Below are 21,015 nucleotides of genomic sequence, written 5' to 3' on the forward strand. Positions count from 1 at the left end.
ATTTTTATCATGCATCTCCAGAAAATAATAAAGCAGATCAAAACAAGGAAATCAACTCGTCTTACAAAAAATTTAATGGTTAAGGAAGAAAAAGCTGTGGAATTATAGCGTGATGTAGAATCAGAGTCTAGAAAAAGATTGCTTCAGGACATGGGTGACTTGAGCACCTTTGTAGCCAGGAGAAAGGACCCTTATAAAGCTGTGGTCCTCAATCTTGGCTGCATAATAGAATCACCATGGGAATGCTTTTAAAAACAACCTCATGCCCAGGCCACAACCTGGTCCTATTAAATCAGATCTCTGGGAATGGGGCCTACACCTCAGTATTTTCTAAAGTTCCAACACATACCCAAAGCAGGAAACCACTGCTCAAGGAAAAGATTAACTGAGTAGGAGAGGAGCAGGACTAGCTACATAATTTGCAGGGGCCAGTGCAAAATAAAAACGTAGGCCCCTGGTCCAAAAATAATTGATGATATAAAGACAGCAACCATGGAACATTAAACCAAATTCAGAGCCCTTCTAAGTCCGAGGTCCTGTGTAACTGCATAGATCACACGCCCATGAAACTGGCCCTGGAAAGAGAAAAATTAAAGCCATAATGTCCAACAGGCAAATAAATAAAGATACAGGGGGAGACTTTGGCCATGAAAAATCAGGAAAACCTCATATATTAGAGGGAAGGAGGAAAACACAGGTTAAAGGATGGAGCAATGCCAAGGTGGAAAGAAGAGTTAATTCATATTAGATAGCCTTGAAGTGCCAAGATCATTAGCTGAGGGAGTTAGGTCTGGTTTCCCAGCAGTCACTATGAAGACTAAGAAAGCTGCCAGCGAATGAAGAAAAGTAATGTCACATGTGTGGTGTCAGATGGGGGCTATCACTTTATAAGGTATATAATGTATAATCATTGTGTTGTACATCTGAAACTAACATAACATTGTATGTCAATTGTAATTGAACATTTTTAAAATATATTTTTTAAAGTAATGTCAAATAATACTGAGGGCCTGGTGAAATTAGGTAATATACATTTTCAAAGAAAGCAATCAGCATATTTACATGATTTCCACCAGCATTGTTCAGCAGCCCAGGAACAGAGAAAACAGATGACTTGAGAAGCCTGGAAGTAGTATAGATTGCACTCTGTAGAGGGCAGGCGCATTCATTGTCAGTACTTTGTGATGGCTTGGGATATTTGGGAGAGAATGGATCTGGCTCCTCTCTACCCTCCACATCTATTCCACATATAAACAATCTTCTGGTCTATCCTTGTCTTATGAGTAGGCTTCATCATTTTGAAAGAGAATTTGCTAAATGCCCATTTACACAAGGGACAATACCAGGTGCCCCAAAACAACTGACAACTGGTTGAGCAATAACCTTATAAATCATGTGCAAACCCTTTCATAATCAATATACATCTGTTTATTATGTGTTTGCTGTATATACTGTCAAACTAAAATATATCACTAACCTTCTTTTTTAAATGTGCATAAAGGCAGCAAATATAAAGCCTGTCGACCTTGCCATGAGCTATCCAACTGACATCCTCACCATTGACCAAATACTCAAGAAAAAGCAGAATTGGACAGTGACTGATGCAGCTGCTATTAAACAGCACGTGAGTTCTCACTGTGGTATCACTTCCCAGAGAGTGTTGACAAAAATACTTTCCACTTCAATACTACAACCATAAAACCGAATTTTTTTCCTGCTCTGTCTTTAAAATAAGATCATTTCTCATTTTTACCCATTGTGATGACATTTCTTGCTCTATAATCCAATGGATTCAAATGTTAACTGTTACAGTTCATCCTGCCAATCACCTATGGAGCTATACCTAGCATCATTTCTGGGACATTCACTTGTTTCATGCTGGAAATAGCAACTAGTTAAGGTACTAAGCCGACAAGTGAGTGGTGCACTCAGGGAATCAGGATAAGTGAAAGCAGCTAAAAAAAAAAAATAAGAATAAGAATAGTGTAAGTGGGCTTCCTAGGTGCCAGGTGCTGTGCTCTACAAGTTCCCTACAGGTACTAATTCATTTACTTATCACAACAGTCCTTGGAGGCAGGCACTGTTATCATTCCTTGTCATTTTACAGATATGCACAGAGAGGTTAGTGACTTGCAAATGCACACAGCTAGGAAGTAATAGAGCCAGAATTATAATGGGCGGCGTGGCTCCAGAATCCACACTTTTAACTAAAACTCTATGCTGCCTGTCTACTTTGTGTCCTGACCTCTTAGCGACCTTTGTACTCCACAGAGACAGAATGGGGTGTATTTATTTTATGTCCCCGCCTTCTGCCGTTGACACTAATGATCAAGCTCTCCTTGACACTTCCTACTTCCTTGGCCTTTACCACACGTGCACCTTCAATTCTCCCTGTAGCCGTGTCCTTTCCTCTCCTACTTCCTGAGTGTTCATCCCTTAAGTCTTGATATTTCCTAGTTTTCTATTCTCAATCCTACTGCTCTTCTCATACACTCCTCCACTCGTTTGTTCAGTAAATATTTATCCAGTGTTAACAAAATTCTGCGATTAGAAGATACCAGGGAGAAAAAAAAAACACAGTTCCTATCCTCAGTGAGCGTGAGTAAGGGTAGAAGACATAGAGAAGGAAATGAGCAGTAGGAATACGTTGGGATCAGTGGAGCTACGGGTGGTCAGTGCTGCATGCCACAAGAATGCAAAGGAGTGGGTTCCCATCCTGTCTAGTCATGGAACGCATTCACATTGGATTAAATGGAGGCTCCTTACAGCCAGAGGCCTCCAGCCTGGAGCACCAGCTGCCCCAAGGGCTAAGAAGCCTGGGAAGCTCAATACTTCGGCATACCTGTAATCCAGGCACAGCAGAACATTTGGGATCTCTGTATGAAGTGAAGGAAAAGCTAGGATGAGTATTCTTTGGACTATCAATCTACCTTCTTTCAGCTGCCACCTGTATAGTGATAAGTCATAAATCTGTCACTAGCCTAGACTTCTTTCCAATACTTCTCTCTTGTCTCACTGACTGCCTGATGAAGCTTTTACCTTACTGTCTCATAGCATATCAAACTTGACATGTCCACACCAAACTCATCAAGTTGGCTCTTCCTCAGGGATTCTCTATCTCAGTTATTGATACCACCATCTACCCACTTGCTGAAACTAGAAGGCCAGGAGCCATTCTTAACTTACACATTTTCCTCATTCCTCACATCCACCAATCACCAAATCTGGCTACCATCATTCTCCTGTAGATTTTTCATACCTGTCCCCTTTGCTCCATCCTAGCACTACTACCTGAACCGCAGTCCTCATTAGCTCTAGCCTGAATGCCAACCGCCAACCTCATACCCCTACCTCGTAGCTGCTCCCGTCCACTCATTCTACACACAGCTGCTAAGGATGTGACGTGAAAGTCCAGCTGTGTCACTGTCCTACTTAAGAATGAATGCTTCCCCGATGGCAGGATTTTTCAGCTGTATTTTCTGCCCCACACACTAAGGGATTTATCTCATGTCCATTATTAACAGCGGCTCACTACAGCATGATTCTTCACTGAGGAAAGGGCTCTCCCCAGCCTCGCTGAGACCAAGTCTAAGGGCCTGATTACAGCAGACAGCGCTTTGCCTACCTTGTCTTCATCACTCCCTCCGTTTTAAACTTGACACTGTAGCAACACCAAAGTGCTTGCACACTCCCCCCACCAACTCCAGGGTAATTATTGCCTTTGAGCCTTTGCTTATGCTGCCCCTCTGCCTGGAACACCTTCCCATCACCACTCACTCCCTCAATGTGACCAAATCCTTGAGGACATACTCAGCTCAGCATCTTCTCCCTCCCTGCCCTAGGGTGGACTAAAAGCCATCCTTGGCATTCAGAGTCTATCCAGACTAGTCCATCCTAGTCTATCTCCATCCCACATTTCCTCTTTGTTTTAGTCTATTGTGTTTTTAATATTCTTATCACATTTCTTATCTCATTATTATCTCATTATGAAAAGTAATACATATTCACTGTCCATCAACTCCTAACTCAAAATGTCCTCAAGAGGCACTACCCAACAGTATAAACTCAGTTACTTTCTAGTAGCCGGGGGACATAAATAACTCTGGGGATCTCTAGAGTTGTGGTCCACAAATCCGAGATGTTTTAAGGTAACTACTGTAAACTTCTGCTCTCTCACTGCAGGTGAAGAGAGCTACAGAGACCTGTAACTTAGGAATTGCCCTTGAGCACCGGAAAGAAATGCTAAACCTCTGGCGGAAGATCCGAGGGGATTTGATCGGAATAGACACTAAAAATGAGTCCTTTTATGACACCTTTTCTACTTATACATGGTCTTGGAATGTTTGCCAAGAATTACTTTCTCCGAAGGACTTAAGATTATACGATGCCTATATGAATAGAAATTCCTTCCACAATTCTGCATTCTCTTCCTTTTCAGATGTCAGTGAATGTGACATAGAGACAGGAAGAAAAAGAAAACGGAAAGGTTTCAAAGGGTTTCGACAATGAAATTTCTACATTTTCTAAGCAGCTCATTGCAAACTACTTTTTCACAGATATGAAAGTTATGATTCCTTGCTTCTGTCTAGTACATTCTTAGCAGCTGGAAATGTTGACATCATTTGAATTCTGACCAGTAAAAAAGTTTAAGTCAAAATATGGTTTCCCTTTCCTAATTCTTATAGATCCCTTCTGTTATTTCTCTAGCAACCAGCTGCACTATGCTGCCCCCACCTGGCTCAAAACTGCTGGGACGGAAGGAGAAACACTGAAAGCACGCACTTAGCACCACGCAGGGCTGCCCTTGAGAGCTTGTGAAGGCCCTCCCAGCCCAGCCATAAGCATCTGAGTTCATGTGACTGTAAGTGGCGTTAGGGTTTTTATTATTTGTGAAAGTGGCCAGAGGCAGCGGGTGACAATGACCTTTCAGTTTCAGGGACTATAATACCATCCCCCAGGGAGTCCTGATTAAATTTGACTGCTCCTAAGGCTCCTTCAGACCAATCTTCACATTACATGTTCAGACCACTCTCTTGGAATACTCTTAAAAATAGCTGATCTCATCCATTACACTTGTTCTTTAATGCATTTAATTAAAAAGCACATGTATAACTACCATTATAAGTTGGGTGGAACATATACATAAAACTTACTATTTTAATCATGTTTAAGTACACATCATCTATTTTTATTCATTTTAGAAAAAGGAAAAGACGTGTTCCATATTGATGGGGACAGTGGCTTGTAAATGTAAAATTATAACATTCCAGGAAAAAGCAATGAAGATAGTGAAGGCTCCCAAAACTGTTTAATGAAAAGTCTTAAAGTAATTTTGTGTTACCTTGAATATTCAAAACCGTCTATTTGCCATTCTTCATAATAGTATGACGTTGGGGGGAAAAAATAACTTTATAGATAAGTGACTGTGTTTTCTAACCTAAAGACAAGATTTATGGTTTGACAAAATATTTTTTTTTTGTATGGCTGCAAGTGTAACAAGCAATCTAAGAGATTAAATTTGGATGCCAAATATTAGAATTCCTGGGCTATTTCCTTGGATCAATAAGATAATAAAACAGAACATTTTGAAGTAGATCTGTCCTGGAAAATGTACAGTAATACAGTATTTCTATTAAATTGTCACACACTGTTGGTGATAGTATAAATTGGCATCTTCTGTTGGAATACACTATAGCAACAGGTATCAGCCATTCATTCACCAATTATTTACTGAGTTGCATACTGTGTGCTAGACCCTGTTCTAGGATCTGGATATACGAAGTGTGACAATCAAGTTCGTGAACTTGTTGCAACGATGTTGCTAACCTTTTTTGATATCAGAGGTATTATTCATTATGAATGTCTACCAACTGGACAAACAGTTAACCATTTGAAAGTGCTGAAAAGGCTGTGTAAAAAAAGACGACCCGAACTTTTCTCAACAATGCACCAGCTCACACAGCACTGTCTGTGAAGGAGTCTTTAGCCAGTAACCAAATAAATGTATTGGAGCACCCTCCCTACTTACCTGATCTGGCCCCCAGTGACTCCTTTCTTTACCCAAAGATAAAGAAAATATTGAAAGGAAGACATTTTGATGACATTCAGGACATCAAGGGTAATACGACAGCTCTGATGGCCATTCCAGAAAAAGAGTTCTAAAACTGCTTTGAAAAGTGGACTAGGTGCTGACATGGGTGCATAGCTTTCCAAGAGGAGTACTTCGAAGGTGACCGTAGTGATATTCAGCAACGAGGTGGGTAGCCCTTTTTCTAGGATGAGTTCGTGAACTTAATTGTCCCATCTCATATAACAGTGAACAAACATAAAATGCTCAGACCTCACAGAATTTAGTAATGGAGCTAATTATAACCACTGACTCAGCACTTCCACTTCTAGAAATTATTCCCAAAGAAATAATCATGAATGTACAAAATGATTTAGTTATAAAGATGTTTATCATGTTGAATTTTTAAGTAAGAAGCTTAAAGAACCCTAAATGTCTAATAAATCAAGATACAGCTATATAAAACAGAGTCATTAAAGTGATATAAAAGAATATTTCAAACAAAAGAATGATGTTCACAAGCTATTAAGTTTATAAGCAGACTACAAATGCTAAGAGGCATGAGAGAACTTTATGGGTTAGTTCTAAAATTTAATTATGATGGTGGTTGCACAAATAGATTTTTATGAAAACTCATCAAACTCTATACTTAAAATGGATGGATTTAATTGTATGTAAATTATACCTCAGTGAAGCTGTAAAAAAGGGGGGCACAAAACAGTTTGTTCTGAATATACTTTAACTTAAAAATTATTTCTATAAATAAATTAGAAAAAAAGACTGGAAGGATATAAACCAAAGTGTTTAATGGGTTAAATTAAGGATAGGACGGGGTATTTTCTTGTCTTACCTATATCTTCCAAATGTTCTACGATAAACACATCTTTATGTTGCAATAAGAAAAAAAAAAACAGAAAAGTTGTTTTAAAATTAGAGTTGCTAAACCAGCTTATTCAATTATCTAGGGCTGTTACAAATGCTACCAGTTTCTGCGAAACATTAACCAGAGCAAATTAGGACACCAGGGTGCCTTCCCCCGGCATTCAGTTCCAGAGCCCATGCTTACACAGACCATAATTTCCACTGATTGGAACTGAAAGAAAAGTAATTAACTACACGTGTCCGGGGTGGACACCCAAAGCAATAATCCAGACTCAGAGTTTTTAACCTTTACATCCTTTGAACCCATGCCACCCACTGAACTAGAACAGTTCTCACTATTCACCAGCAGAGGGACCCTTAGCTCCTCTGAAATGCAGTGCCGGCTGAAGTCCATATAAAGTTTGATACCTCAGAGGACTCACAGCCGTGTCTTCCAAATTTCTTCTGAAACATTATTCTAGGTGCTTTAAAAGATGAAGAAAAATGAGTTGTACAGGTCAACCAAAGGTAATTGTATAAAAGCTAAGTTTAGGGTACTTTATCAGATTTCATAAACAAGGCCCAAGTTGTTTGACATTTTAAATGACTCAATTGGAACGAATATAAGTAACTTCAAGCAAAGACAGAGTGAGCACTTTACAAGAAAATACACAGTGAGACGGTTGATTTGGGAACACGTACAGCTTTTGGTGTGGGGAGGAAAAAAGCCTGTAGATGAGAGAACAAGATGCCAAGAATAAGTATAAATCAACCATCATATCTGCAACCAGCTGGCTTTGAGAAAACATAGAAATCCTTGTACTTGTTATTTGGAAAGGAGGTTTTGTTCAAAATGTTTCAAAAGACCATGACAATGGCGAAAGTATTCTGTCTTCAAATAAAGTACAAGTTCTTTATTTGAACTACTATCTTATCTTTTTTATTCACTCATGTATTTTTCTTTGTGATTAGAGAGGGTTTGGGGATTGTTCCTGTTTCTTTGGTGGGAAAGGCATAGAATTTCTTATTGCTCCCCTTTGTTTTGCCTACGGAAAGAATCTGCAATGGAGTAAATGATGACTGGTTATCAGTGTGCTAAGTCTAGTACTGCACTACTCAATTAATTCACCCTTTTCTTCTCTTTTTCCAAATGGTAGTCATCACTCTTCTCCTGGAAGTCTTCTTAACTAACCTTCTTAGGTTGACAGCATACTTTCTTCTAGATTCTTGTGAGAATCAGTTTGTAGTAATTATTGAAATAAAAATGTAAGGCTGAAATGTATTAATATAACAAACTATATGTGCGTATGTGTTACAATCTTGATTGTGAGAACAAGCTCAGGTATGGATAAGTCAAAAAGGTAGGGTACACATTTTTTTTATAGACTTGTCCTTGGTATTCCATTTGCTCTGACAGAATAAACTTCGTGTTCTCGGAATTCATTTCATATCCTTCCCGCCCCCCAGAAAAATAGTGTGAAGTTATATATATATATGATATAATTATATATATAGTTTAAAATGCATATCATAGCTTTTCACACTATGAAAAGCTGACTAGAGAAGCTACAAAATTGCCCTATTTCCTAACCGTGCGTGCTACCTTCCTAAATTCTTCTGGCCATCAGCTCTACAGTGGAGCTGAATGAAGAACCCTTAATTCTAAAAGCGATTCAAGATTTTTGCTGGCTTACAACCTGAGGGAAACGGGGGAACCTGTTAGAGGAACCCAGCATGGAAAGACGGCTCAAGTGAAACATCTCGCACTTTCTTGCTGGCGTGCACGTCCACCAGGGCCTCCTCAAGGAACAACGACTCGGGTGCGAAATCCTGCCGGCGCTCCCCTTCCCCAGAGAGCCCCTCCCCAACTCAGAGCCGGCCCCACCCGGCGAAGCTCGCGACCCACCAGGGCACTGGCAGCCGAGGGCGCGCGGCGCCGCCCCGCCTCGCCTCCGTTTTTTCCCGCCCAGACCCCGAGCCTTCCGGAGGGGGCGTGGCCCGCAGGAAGTTCTCGCATTACGGAAAGGTAGGCATTTCCGGCTCCGGTGTCATGGCGGGCTCCTACCACGAAGGCACGCCCGCGGTGCCCGGAGGAAAGAGGCAGCAGTTTGGAAGCCGGTTCTTGAACGATCCGGCGCGTGTCTTCCACCACAACGCCTGGTAAACACCCTTTCCCTCCCTCAGCCTGCGGCTCGCCCTCTGTCCCGTTGCCATACTCAAGGCGCTCTGCCCCCACGGGAGAGGTGCTTCGAGGCCAGCAACTCACCCTGCCCACAGCTGGACCGTGAGGCCCTGAAGCATCCCGTTTGATTTTTCCAGGGACAATGTGGAGTGGTCAGAAGAGCAGGCCGCGGCAGCCGAGAAGAAAGTCAGGGAGAACAGTACCCAGCGGGTGTGCCAGGAGAAGCAAGGTGCGCCCAGGAGGCGAGCGGGCCTCGATGGTATCCACAGCCGGCCTAACTGCTGGACGCGCCCTCCCAGCGGCCAGAGAACCGAGGCCACCAAGAGCCTTTTTTACTGGACTGATACCAAACTCGGGAGTAGAACGGGATGGGGAGGGGATGTGCATGGATGGAAAAGGGCTACACCGTAAAATGTTTTAGGGCATAAAGGGTGTTTTGGTTTGGATTGACAATATTTTCTGGTTTTCAGTTATGTTAACTAGATCCCTATTAATATGGTTGGCCGATGGGAACCGCCACACATTGTCTTAGAGGATATACTTTTTACATGATAACACTTTGCCTGTGGAAATAGTGCCTTTGAAGCTAATCTTAGTGGTCAGATCCTAAATGTTGTTGGAGGAGAGGCTAATGACTGGTGAATTATGTGTCTTTTCCTTGTGTAATGGCTATGAGGATTTAGGGTTTCTGCAAAGGAAAGCTGGATGAAGCAGAATGGGGTAAGTATGGCCAAAGAAAAAAAGGCCACTTCTAGAGAGGTGGATCATTTCACTGTGAAGTATCCCTAGATACTAAAACTAGAACTAGTTGGGCTTATGTCATGTCCTAAGAGACAGTTGAAGGCAGGACTAGAAACTGGGGAGTAGTAACCTCAAAGAGTTTTACACAGGTAGAACATTTTAGTTACAAAATATTTACCCTACAAAGTTTGACAGAGACTAGATCAAAACAAATTAAAGTTGAAAGGGATTTTGAAAATCATGTAGTCCAATATCCTCTTTTTACAGTTAAAGAAACTTGGACCACAGGACATTAAGTGCCTTGCCCAGAGGTAAGCAGTTAGTTAGTAGTAGCAGTGGTGAAACTAAAATTCAATTTCTTAGGTTTTTATTTCTATTACACTAGTCAAGGTCCTATATTGGCAAAAAAACAGAAAACTAAAATCTAGGACTACCTTGATCACCTTAAACAACAGCTTTCTTTTAAACAGTTCACACTTCTTTGGTATCCCTGTCCTCTGTCATCAAAACTTTTCTCATCTAAAGACATTTTTTCCTCATCAGCATTTTCCATTTTCCTTTTAACCTTTCTGTTTTTAGCATCTATAAGTAGTAGAATTTATTTCTGGGCTCCACACACTATAAAGAACCACAGACAGAAGAACATATACAAAGAAGAGCTGCCTGTATCGGAACCATTGAATTTACCTGGGGAACGACTGAAAAACCTGGGACCTTTAGCTTATAAAGAAGATTTAGAGGGGCAAATAACTGCCCTCAAACACAAAAGAATTTCTCTATATGGTCCTGAGAAATGAAAGAATCTTTTGATCAGGAGTGATTAAAGAGATTTGTTGCTTAACATTAGAATTTTCTGATAGTTAAGAGTCATCCAAAGATGTGGGAAAAGAATTAACAGTAAGTTCTTGGCAGAGGTTGGACTCCATGGAAGGACAGGCTGTAGAGGGAATTCAAGTGGTAGGTGGTAGGACTAAATGATACCCAGCTCTGCAGCTATGGCTCTACTTGAGGATACTTTTAGAATAAAATGACATGCAGTAAAGCAGGATAACTCAGATACAAATAAAATATTGAGAGATGGTTCTTAAATTTTTTTCTTAAATATTTACAGTTGATTTTGAAATCAATGCCCACAAATACTGGAACGACTTCTACAAAATCCATGAAAATGGATTTTTCAAGGACAGACATTGGCTTTTTACTGAATTCCCGGAGCTGGCACCTAGCCAAAACCAAAGTCACTCGGCAGATTTGCACACAGAGAACCACTGGAGTGAAGTTCCTGGATGTAGGAGGAGTGAGGATGGACCTGATTTAATAATAGATCAGCACAAGTGTTCTTCAAACAGCCTTGGACATAAAACACAGACCCTTCCTATAGAAGAGAATGTAACTCAGAAACTCGGTCACCTGGAATTGTGTGCTGATGAGTTTCCTGGATCCTCAGCCACCTACCGAATACTTGAGGTAACCTCCCTTTATTGTCCTGGTAGTGGGGTTAGTGAAGTTGTTATAATATATTGTGCACGTGGTCAGCATAGAGGGGCTGACCACAGAGTAACTTCTATCTGATGAAGCTGACTAGACTTGACCCTCTTGTTGGCCTGGACTCATCTCCATTTATGAATTAATGAAATTCCTTAAATGTAGAGATATCTGGCCATGGCACACAAGGTAGATCACCCAAGGTGCTATCTGGGTATATGATATTGCATCTGAAAGTTGCAGGTTGTGCTATACCTGCCATCTGGAAAAGAGTCCCAGGTTACAAGACAACTTCTGTTATTTCTCTTCTAATAGTTATAAAATGGAAAGGTTAGTTGGGATGGTGCCTGCTTCTCCGGTGTGGGAGAATTCTTGTCTTCTGAGTTTGGATGGTGTTGAAGAGGTGAGGTTAGACGTATCTAGGTGGGTACTAGAATGTAAACCCACAAATGGTGACTACACACTCCACTGGAAGCTGATTAGCCTTAGAATTGAGTCCTATGGCATGACTTTGTACTAATCCCTCACCCTCCTCAAGCAAAACAGGACTTCTGCCTCTCTCTCTCTCTCTCTCTCTCTCGCTCTCTCTCTCTGACTCGTAGTTTTTATGAGGATTAATTGAGCTACTGTATGTAAAATGGCGAAGAATAGTGCCTGGCACACAGTAATCCCTCAGTAAATGGCATCGTTTTTATTATTACCACACCCAGCACTGTATCAGGACAGTTTAACCATAGTTCCCTTTTCATGAATTTTTCAGCTCAGTCTATTAAAAACATTTTCCTATGATATGGTGGATTTCAGTAAGAAATTATTTCATCTATGGGATCATTTGCTAGAACTCAAAAAGTAAAAGCAACCCATGCCCTTTTTTCCAGACCAGCTCTCTTCTGCTAATAAAAGCCCATGCTCTTGTCTTTTATGGCTACCTTTTTAAGAGTTCCTGAGGTCAAGGTCAGAGAAGGTCATGGGTACTATTTAGCTCTGATCACTACATCTTCCCTAATAACACAATTAGGCAAGATTATTGTTAATTATTTGTCTAGCTGTAGGGAATTAATTCTTTGTGTTTAATTCTGTGATTAATAGTTCATTTCTGTCTGCAGGTTGGTTGTGGAGTGGGAAACACAGTCTTTCCAATTTTGCAAACTAACAAGTAAGTATGTTACGAGGTTTAACTATATGACAGAAAAGAGGAGAAAAGTAGGAAATTGTTGTTTACCAAAATCTTACTTCATCAATATAACAGTGGTTAATTGGAAACCGTGGACTATGGGAGGTTTAGATTTCTATATTATCCATTTATGGATTGTTTTGATTTAATTTGATTTGTAAGTTACCTTTGTCATCGGGGAAATTAGTGAGGTTTAAAACCCATGTTCCATTGTTAATATAAGGTGTCTTTGATATTTTAACTCTGCTACACAGGAAATAGAAGAGACATAATCCAGTTGTAATGTAATTCTGTTTTTTCTGCCCACTCAGTGACCCGGGACTCTTTGTTTACTGTTGTGATTTTTCTTCTGCAGCTATAGAACTTGTCCAGGTAAGTGCAGTAGCTCCTATCAGTGATTTTCACTGATTAAAGGAAAGGGATCTCCTAAAAACCAAGGTCTCTATTTTCTTAATAGTACTGTGGTCTGAAAGCAGAAGACTACTGAAACAGCCTGGGGTAGAGGAAAGGGCCAGGCATGATACAGAATGTGCCACTTGCCAGCTGTAGAACTTTGGGCAGGTCTCTTGACCTCTCCCAACTTTTTTTTTTAAAGCTTGAAATGAGATGACTTTTTTCAGTCAGGGTTCTTTGAGTTACAAGTTACAGAAACATCTAGACATACTCAGCCAATAACGTGGAATGCCATAGAATCCCAAGAGTGTAAAGTATAGCCAGGACAGTTAGTCAGCCCTGAAAAGGTGTCAGATACCCAAGGTGAGTTGGCTGGCTAGTGAGATGTTGCCACCCCCTCCTTCTGTCACAGCACCTCCCTCAAGTTCATGGTGTCTTACTCTCATTGTCCAGTGCTCATTTCCCTTTTGTATTTGTTTTCTCTTTTCCGGCTAGCTTTTTGTAGTAGGTTTTTCCTGGGTTTGCATGTGGCACAGACATGCTTGCTCCTCCCAGCCCCTTACAAGTCCACCTTGTTTCGGTGTTCTTAGAACTTCACCAGAATGACTGTGTTCCTATTCTAAGTTCCCCAGAAAGAATCTGGTTGACCCAGCCCAACTGATAATCTACTTGTTCTTCTTGAATTAGCTGTGGCCAGTGAGGAACAGTTACATTTTTGGAGAAAAGATGGCAAGGGAAGATGTGGAAAGGGACGTTACCCTAAAATGTGTCTGTTATAATATGTTAAATTTTCCACATTTAGAGAAATAGACTTTCCTGGAGAATTCTATGATCTGTGTAATATGCTATAGTTGGATTGGGAGTTGTTTTAAATCATGCTTTTTCAATATGTTTTGTCTCTCTCCTTAGGTTTTTCTTTTCCCTCTTGGTCACTTATCTTCCTGATCATTTTCTAGTCCTCAAATCTAGGTCTCTGTATCAGTATTAGAGGAAAAGCAGAGGAATCAAACATTCCATTTTAAAAGCGCCAGTTAGATTCCACTGGCTCTTCACTAGAATTGTTCCTGATTCTTAGCCTTTGAATAAGAATGTGTGCCTTAATGATTAGAGGTCTATCCCTTCAAGGGAAGGAACTGCAATTACGCTTAAAGCAAGATTAGCTTTCCTTGAGGCTGTGTGAACATTTTCTAACCCGTGTATCTCTCTCTCCCAACTGCCTGCAGACAAATTCAGCATATGATCCTTCTCGGTGTTTTGCCTTTGTTCATGATTTGTGCGATGAAGATAAGAGTTACCCACTTCCTAGCAATAGTCTTGATGTCATCATCCTCATATTTGTTCTTTCAGCAATTGTTCCAGACAAGTAAGTTTTAGATCCTTAACCAGTAGTGTAACAAAAACAAAGCTTTCAGGGACCTTGATATCAGAGTTGGGCCCTAAATAAAAAGGATGTTCGGATAGACAGGAAGAAGCCACTCCATCCAAAGTGATATAAGTGTCTCAACCATTTTCCTAAATTTGTCTTGAAGTCAGACTTTGTTTCAGCCTTTACACCTCTGCTTGTTGACTGCAGTGGTCAGTTCTCCTTATTTTTGTGGTTTAATATCCCTGCAGAATGGGGGAGCAGTCTTTAATGGATGTGTGGAGAAATTTCCTGTTGATAATTGCATAGCACTGTTTTAGAATGGTGTGTACCACTGCTGTTAGATAATGTCTCATTATTGGCCTTTTTAAATGCTTTAAATCTAGCTTATTAACAGCGCAAAATTTAGTGAAGCTTAACTCAGGTGTTCTCTGATGTCTAAATTCTGAGGAAAAATGAAGTACAGTAGAATTCCATAAAATCAAGTTTAGGTAAGAAAAAAATTGATTTGCTGTACCCTAGAAGATACTGTTAAAGCCTCGTAGGCATAGGTAACCTGTCGTCCTGGTGAAATACTATCTCAAGGAAGCAGTGTTTGTTGGAGACCCAGGAGAGCGATTGATTTTCTCTAGCCCACATTTCCTCTAGAACAGCACTGAGTCATCTGACCTAACAGATATTGTGAGTGTGCAATAAAGGCAGATGGAGAGTGGCCCCAAAGCCTGGCATGGTTCTAAACATTAATAACCACAGAAGCTTAAATGCTACAAACTTCTAAAAAGTTACATGGACTGAAACAAAGCATTAAAATTAAAAATTCATTATTCATGGGCGGCCCGATGGCTCAGTTGGTTAGAGCGCGAGCTGCTCTGAACAACAGGATTGCCAGTTAGATTCCCACATGGGCCAGAGAGCTGCGCCCTCCACAATTAGATTAAAGGACAACGATTTGAGGCTGATGGGTCCTGGAGAAACACACTGTTCCCCAATATTCCCCAATAAAATTAAAAAAAAATTCATTCAGTGTTTAAGTAGGCTTTCAAATTTTTTTTGTAAGTTTGTAGCATTTATACTTAGGAAGTTAGTAAAGATAAAACCTGCACCAACCCTCAATATGGGAAGTGTAGTAGGAAATGTGAAGCGCTCCACCCATAGGCACTCGTTTGCATACTGACTGTCACCATGTAAAGTGTTAAGTTCTTGAGGTTCCGTCTTTAGTTAACAAATGGAAAGTTCAAGTCTGCATTCAAAGAGCTTGGGCCTCGCGCATGCAGATGAGTCAGCTAGCAGTCCCGCATCGGGTGTTCAGGGCTCCCATCAGAGAGCCATGGACGCATGGGGCAGGGATGGCTTCCCCAGGAGGCGATCCCAGGAGGAGGAGGAAGTGAACCAGGTGGAGAGTATGTCTCTTCCCCTACCGTTGAGCCGGAAGGCAGAAGTAGGTTATCCTCAGACCTCTTCATACCAAAGGCAGTGGGTCAAAGCCACAGTTGTGATCAGACAGCAGGAAGCACATCAGAAGTTTGGGTGTGTGCGCCGCTCTAACGGAAACAAGGGCAGAGGACCTAAGCTTTCAGGGTAAGGAAGTCCATGGGCTTTTTGGGATATGCGAAAAGGAAAAGGAACCCTGTTTTTAAACAGGCCTGAACTTCGTTCCCTGTCGCCCCACAGGATGCAGAAGGCACTCAACAGGCTGAGCAGGCTTCTGAAGCCTGGAGGGATGATGCTTCTGCGAGATTATGGTCGCTATGACATGGCTCAGCTTCGGTTTAAAAAAGGTATTTTGCTACTATAATCAAAACTGGTTTTGCCATCAGAACAGACATTCAAATTAGTAGAACAGCGTAGAGACTAGAATTACAGTTCCATGTATAAAGCCACTTGCTGCATGGCAAGGGTGGCCTGTCTTTGAAGACTTGTATAATCTAGGTATTAAGGAGGTCTCTTTTAACCAATATGGCTACTTTTAGAAGAGATATATTTTAAAAAAAAGACATTTGATTACATAAATAATTTTAAATGTGGTATGGCAAAAGATACCATTAAAAAGTTACAAGACAAATATTTTTGGTGCATAGAATAGATAAAGACTTTATGTTCTTCAAGGGGCTGTTGGCAAATTGATAAAGAAAAGATTCCCACCCAAAAAACGGAAGGAATATTTTAGAGTTGATTCACAGAACATATCCAAATGGTCAAAAACAAAAGTTCAAGGAAACAAAAATTACAATGAGATACCAATTCTTAAACCTATTACTGGCCAATTCAAAGAAAGATAATATGCTCTTTCATTACTGGTGGAAACATGAATTGTTATGGCCTTTTTAAAAAGCACCCTATATTATCTATTCAACAGTCCTTTTGGGAATTATTCAAGAACCAGCGCATAACGTATGCACAAGCAAAGTCTTAGAAGCAAAGTGGATGTCTCTGGATAGGGGACTATTGTGCCTGCCACGTGAGGTAGACCCCTGTGGGGGACAGAAGGGGCATTGTATTACCAAGTGAGAAAAACTGTGCAGATCAGTATTTTAAACTTGATCCCATGTTTAATAGTGACTGGGGAGAAATACACAAGTAAGTAAAGCAAGTGAGATTATATTGACATTCACAACGTGAAGGACTACACACCGGGGTGTTAAATTGTCATAAAGTCAGGGGCTTAGCAACAGAAAGAAAGAGAGTGTCCAGGATAAAAACCAGTGTGTGTTATTTGTGAATGTGTGTAGACACATGGACAGACATGCTAAAGGACAGTCACCAAAATGATATTGGTGGCTGTCTTGTTCTTCTTTCCTTAAACTTGGCTATACTGCTTGATTTTCCTTTTTCTTTCTCTTTTTTTTTTTTTTTTAAACAAAGATTATGTGCTATTTATTTAATCAGGAAAAGGAGACAAAGACAACCTGTTCCAGCATCAAATAGAACTCTAGAACAGGGGGCTCAGAAATCTAGCACTGCGGTTTGAGTATTCCCCTTGGGCTGCGCTTCTCTAAAGCTCCAATCCTTTTATAGGAGAGAAATTGCAGATTCCTGCCAAGTACCAAGTATAACCAAGAAAGAATTCTGTTCTCTGTCCAAAAAGTTGATATATGATGTACATTTGATTGACATTTGATATGTGATGAAATTCAAAGACGTGCTGTAATGTTTCCCTGACTTTTACCACATCACTCTGCAGGTCAGTGTCTGTCTGAAAATTTCTATGTGAGAGGTGATGGCACCAGAGTTTACTTCTTCACACAAGGTATGAAAACATTCATCTTTATGGTAACATTCCCAAAGTACCATATTAAATGTTCCTCAGTGTATTTTCAGAAGCAAAGTCATCTGGCCCTCCTGTCTTTTGCACCCTTTCCTGCCCTTCCCCCCTCTCACAGCCAACCTGAACTGCTCGCTGTTCTCCAGGTGGGCTCAGCTTGTACGTACTGAGTCCTCCACCTTGCTCTTCTGCTGTTGCTCTTCTTCTCTGTCGCTTTGTCCAAAACAGGAGGAAACCAGCCTGTTTTGCAAGATCCAGTGCAGCTGTTTACACTCTAAGCTGGGTTGTGCCTTAGGTGCACCTGAGTTAGGGTGCACTTACCATTCACTGGGGTCCGGGTATCACCTAGAACTGCTCTCGGCTGCTTGCCCGACTGCAGTTTTCTCCATGCCTGGGCCCTTTGTCACATCACATACATTTTTGAGCCTTTGGTTAAAGTGATTGAACCTCTACCCTTTAAAAAAACAAAAAAAGGCTTTGACATATACAGAGGGTGCCAAAAAAATGTATACACATTTTAAGAAAGGAAAACAGTATTAAAATTGTAATATTTAATATATACCGGTAACAAGAATACAAGTCACATTTGACTTCTGCAGTTACTAGAGGTGCTCAAAGTGGTTACCATCAGCGTCCAGACACTTCTGATCACGGCAAACTACTGCTTGAGCAACGTTGACCAACGTGTCCTCTTGTATGCATTTTTTGGCACCCCTGATATACATATAGGTCTTTACATGTAATTTTAAAGTGTCCATAGAGCCCTTTGTGAAAATTCCTCCCTCTCAGCTGAGTCTTAGGAGAGCTCTCCCTCTTGCAGGGTGCCGTTCCCAGATGGTTTGGCTTCTCCTACCTAAACATGAACTTGCTATTACAGAGCCGCTGCTGCCTCTATAACTAAACAGCCCCACTGAAGCCACTTAAATATGTGAATAATGACAGCAATCTCTAGGAGCTCCATTTAACATAGGAAGTGGTAGACACTATGCATTTTCTTCGGGAGGAAATACATAAACGTCTCTCTTCCAAACTAGATGAACTGGACACACTTTTCACTACTGCTGGACTGGAAAAGGTTCAGAACCTGGTGGATCGCCGATTGCAAGTGAACCGAGGGAAGCAGCTGACAATGTACCGAGTTTGGATTCAGTGCAAATACCGCAAGCCTCTTCCAGCCAGCACTGGCTCCTGACCTGGTGGGAGCTCACCGGGCATTTTTTAAAGAATATCCACAAGTAGTGTCTTGTTGATGTTGGACAGCAGTTCAATGGTTCAAATAAATTTGAGCCTTGAACCTAGGAAAAATTACTTTTCATCAAGATTCTAACACTTGTGCTTCCTTTTTGTGAAGCCCTTTAATACATACTTTCCTCAAGTTTTTTCTTACTTTGAGATCTCAAACAATTTTGCCATTTTGTAATTTATCTCAATAACTGAAATATTCATGGAAATTAGGAAATTAGAAGACATCAAGAGTTTATTTTCATGTGAAAGTGTCATGTGATATGATAGAGTCATTTTACTGTAAGTTTTATTAAAGTATTTGGGAATTCAAACACCTGGTCCCATGGTATATTAAGTACTTTTCTTCCTCTAAGTAACCTGTGTCTAAAAAGTAAAAGGATCTTCTCTTTTAGCAAAGTTGTCTTATTTTTTTATTGGGCCCTTCGATGTTTGAGACAAAAGGAATTGAGAGGACTTCATTTCTGATTGTGATCGTCATCTGTATTAATGTTCTGCTTTTTTTCAGTTATCACTTTTATACGTTTCTCTCTTGATGGTCCATAAGTTATATGATGTATTCTTAATTTTATCAAATAAATAATTGCAATTCTTCATTCCTACATTTTGGATTTTCAACTTAAACTTAGATATTTTCAAAATAGTTTCAGTATTTTAGTTACATATGTGAAAAGACATGAGCAGTTTTTTAATAATTCCAAATTTACAGAAAAGTATATTACCAGAATAGTCGGGTGTTTGTTTGTTTTTAATCATTTTTGAGTAAATTGCAAGGTGATATCCCAACACTCCTACATATTTTAATGTATAATTTATGGTATAGGATGTTCTTCTATATCATCAAATAAATCCATCAGAAGTAGAAATTTACATGTAAACACTGCCATGCACAGATAACCAAGTTTTTCCAATGGTCCCAAGATATCCTTTATCACGGGGGGGGGCGGGAATGCCATTTTATTGCATTTAGTAGCCATGTCAGCCTCCTTCAGTCTGGAACAATACTTAGGCTTGTTTTCTTTTTTTTTTTTTCATTAAAGTTTATTGGGGTGACAATTGTTAGTAAAATTACATAGATTTCAGGTGTACAATTCTGTATTACATCACCTATAAATCCCATTGTGTGTTCACCACCCAGAGTCAGTTCTCCTTCCATCACCATATATTTGATCCCCTTTACCCTCATCTACCACCCCCCGCCCCCCTAACCCTCTGGTAACTACTAAACTATTGTCTGTGTCTATGAGTTTTTGTTTCTCATTTGTTTGTCTTGTTCTTTTGTTGTTTTTGGTTTATATACCACATATCAGTGAAATCATTTGGTTCTCTGCTTTTTCTGTCTGACTTATTTCACTTAGCATTATAATCTCAAGATCCATCCATGTTGTCACAAATGGTCCTATTTCATCTTTTTGTACCACTGAATAGCATTCCATTGTGTATATATACCACAACTTCTTTATCCATTCATCTATTGAAGGACGTTTTGGTTGTTTCATGTCTTGGCCACCGTAAATAAAGCTGCAATGAACATTGGAGCACACGTGTCATTATGGATAAATGTTTTCAGGTTTTTTGGGTAGATACCCAGGAGAGGGATTGCTGGGTCAAACAGTAATTCTATTCATGATTTTTTGAGGAACCTCCACACTGCTTCCCATAGTGGCTGCACCAGTCTGCATTCCCACCAACAGTGTATGAGGGTTCCTTTTTCTCCACAGCCTCTCCAACACTTGTTACTATTTGTCTTGTTGATGATAACCATTCTAACTGGTGTGAGGTGATACCGCATTGTGGTTTTGATTTGCATTTCTCTGATGATTAGTGATGTTGAGCATTTTTTCATATGTCTATTTGCCATTTGTATGTCCTCTTTGGAGAAATGTCTCTTCAGTTCCTCTGCCCATTTTTCAGTTGGGTTGTTTGTTTTTTTGTTGTTGAGTTGCATGAGTTCCTTATATATTTTGGATATTAGCCCCTCATCGGAGGCACTGTTTCCAAAAATCTTCTCCCATTCAGTTGGTTGCCTCTTTATTTTGTCGATGGTTTCTTTTGTGCAGAAGCTTTTAAGTTTGATATAGTCCCATTCATTTATTTTGGCTTTTACTTCCCTTGCCTTTGGAGTCAAATTCATAAAATACTCTTTGAACCCAAGGTCCTTAAGTTTAGTACCTATGTTTTCTTCTATGCAGTTTATTGTTTCAGGTCTTTTGCTTAAGTCTTTGATCCATTTTGAATTATTTTG

At 40.2% G+C, this 21,015-nt stretch overlaps 2 protein-coding genes across 2 annotated transcripts in view; both read left to right on the top strand.

The window, feature by feature from the left end:
* The window catches only part of EFCAB3 (EF-hand calcium binding domain 3), a 69,090-nt gene extending 62,323 nt beyond the window's left edge, over positions 1-6,767 (top strand). The window contains exons 22-23 of the mRNA XM_019732833.3: positions 1,502-1,624; positions 4,183-6,767. Of these exons, the coding sequence (XP_019588392.3) occupies positions 1,502-1,624; positions 4,183-4,509 (450 nt within the window). The 3' untranslated portion in view covers positions 4,510-6,767. The remainder of the gene's footprint in view (positions 1-1,501; positions 1,625-4,182) is intronic.
* A 2,171-nt stretch (positions 6,768-8,938) lies between these two features.
* On the top strand, positions 8,939-20,308 carry METTL2A (methyltransferase 2A, tRNA N3-cytidine). Its single transcript, XM_019733053.2, has 9 exons — positions 8,939-9,088; positions 9,248-9,339; positions 10,963-11,318; positions 12,443-12,492; positions 12,822-12,882; positions 14,127-14,266; positions 15,938-16,044; positions 17,448-17,513; positions 18,563-20,308. Exons 1-9 carry the CDS (start codon positions 8,979-8,981, stop codon positions 18,718-18,720), a joined length of 1,140 nt encoding a protein of 379 aa, XP_019588612.2. The 5' UTR covers positions 8,939-8,978; the 3' UTR covers positions 18,721-20,308.
* The last annotated feature ends 707 nt before the right edge of the window (positions 20,309-21,015 follow it).

This window comes from Rhinolophus sinicus, chromosome 12 (assembly GCF_057876585.1).
Source record: "Rhinolophus sinicus isolate RSI-liver-muscle chromosome 12, RSI-T2T, whole genome shotgun sequence".
In the NCBI taxonomy this organism is placed as follows: domain Eukaryota; kingdom Metazoa; phylum Chordata; class Mammalia; order Chiroptera; family Rhinolophidae; genus Rhinolophus; species Rhinolophus sinicus.

What these genes read in the sequence shown, in the direction of transcription:
- METTL2A (XM_019733053.2), top strand. Translation starts at nt 8,979, where the DNA reads ATGGCGGGCTCCTACCACGAAGGCACGCCCGCGGTGCCCGGAGGAAAG. An exon ending in GTCTTCCACCACAACGCCTG is followed by an intron (nt 9,089 to 9,247) that starts GTAAACACCCTT and finishes TGATTTTTCCAG; the next exon opens with GGACAATGTGGAGTGGTCAG. An exon ending in CCAATTTTGCAAACTAACAA is followed by an intron (nt 12,493 to 12,821) that starts GTAAGTATGTTA and finishes CTGCCCACTCAG; the next exon opens with TGACCCGGGACTCTTTGTTT.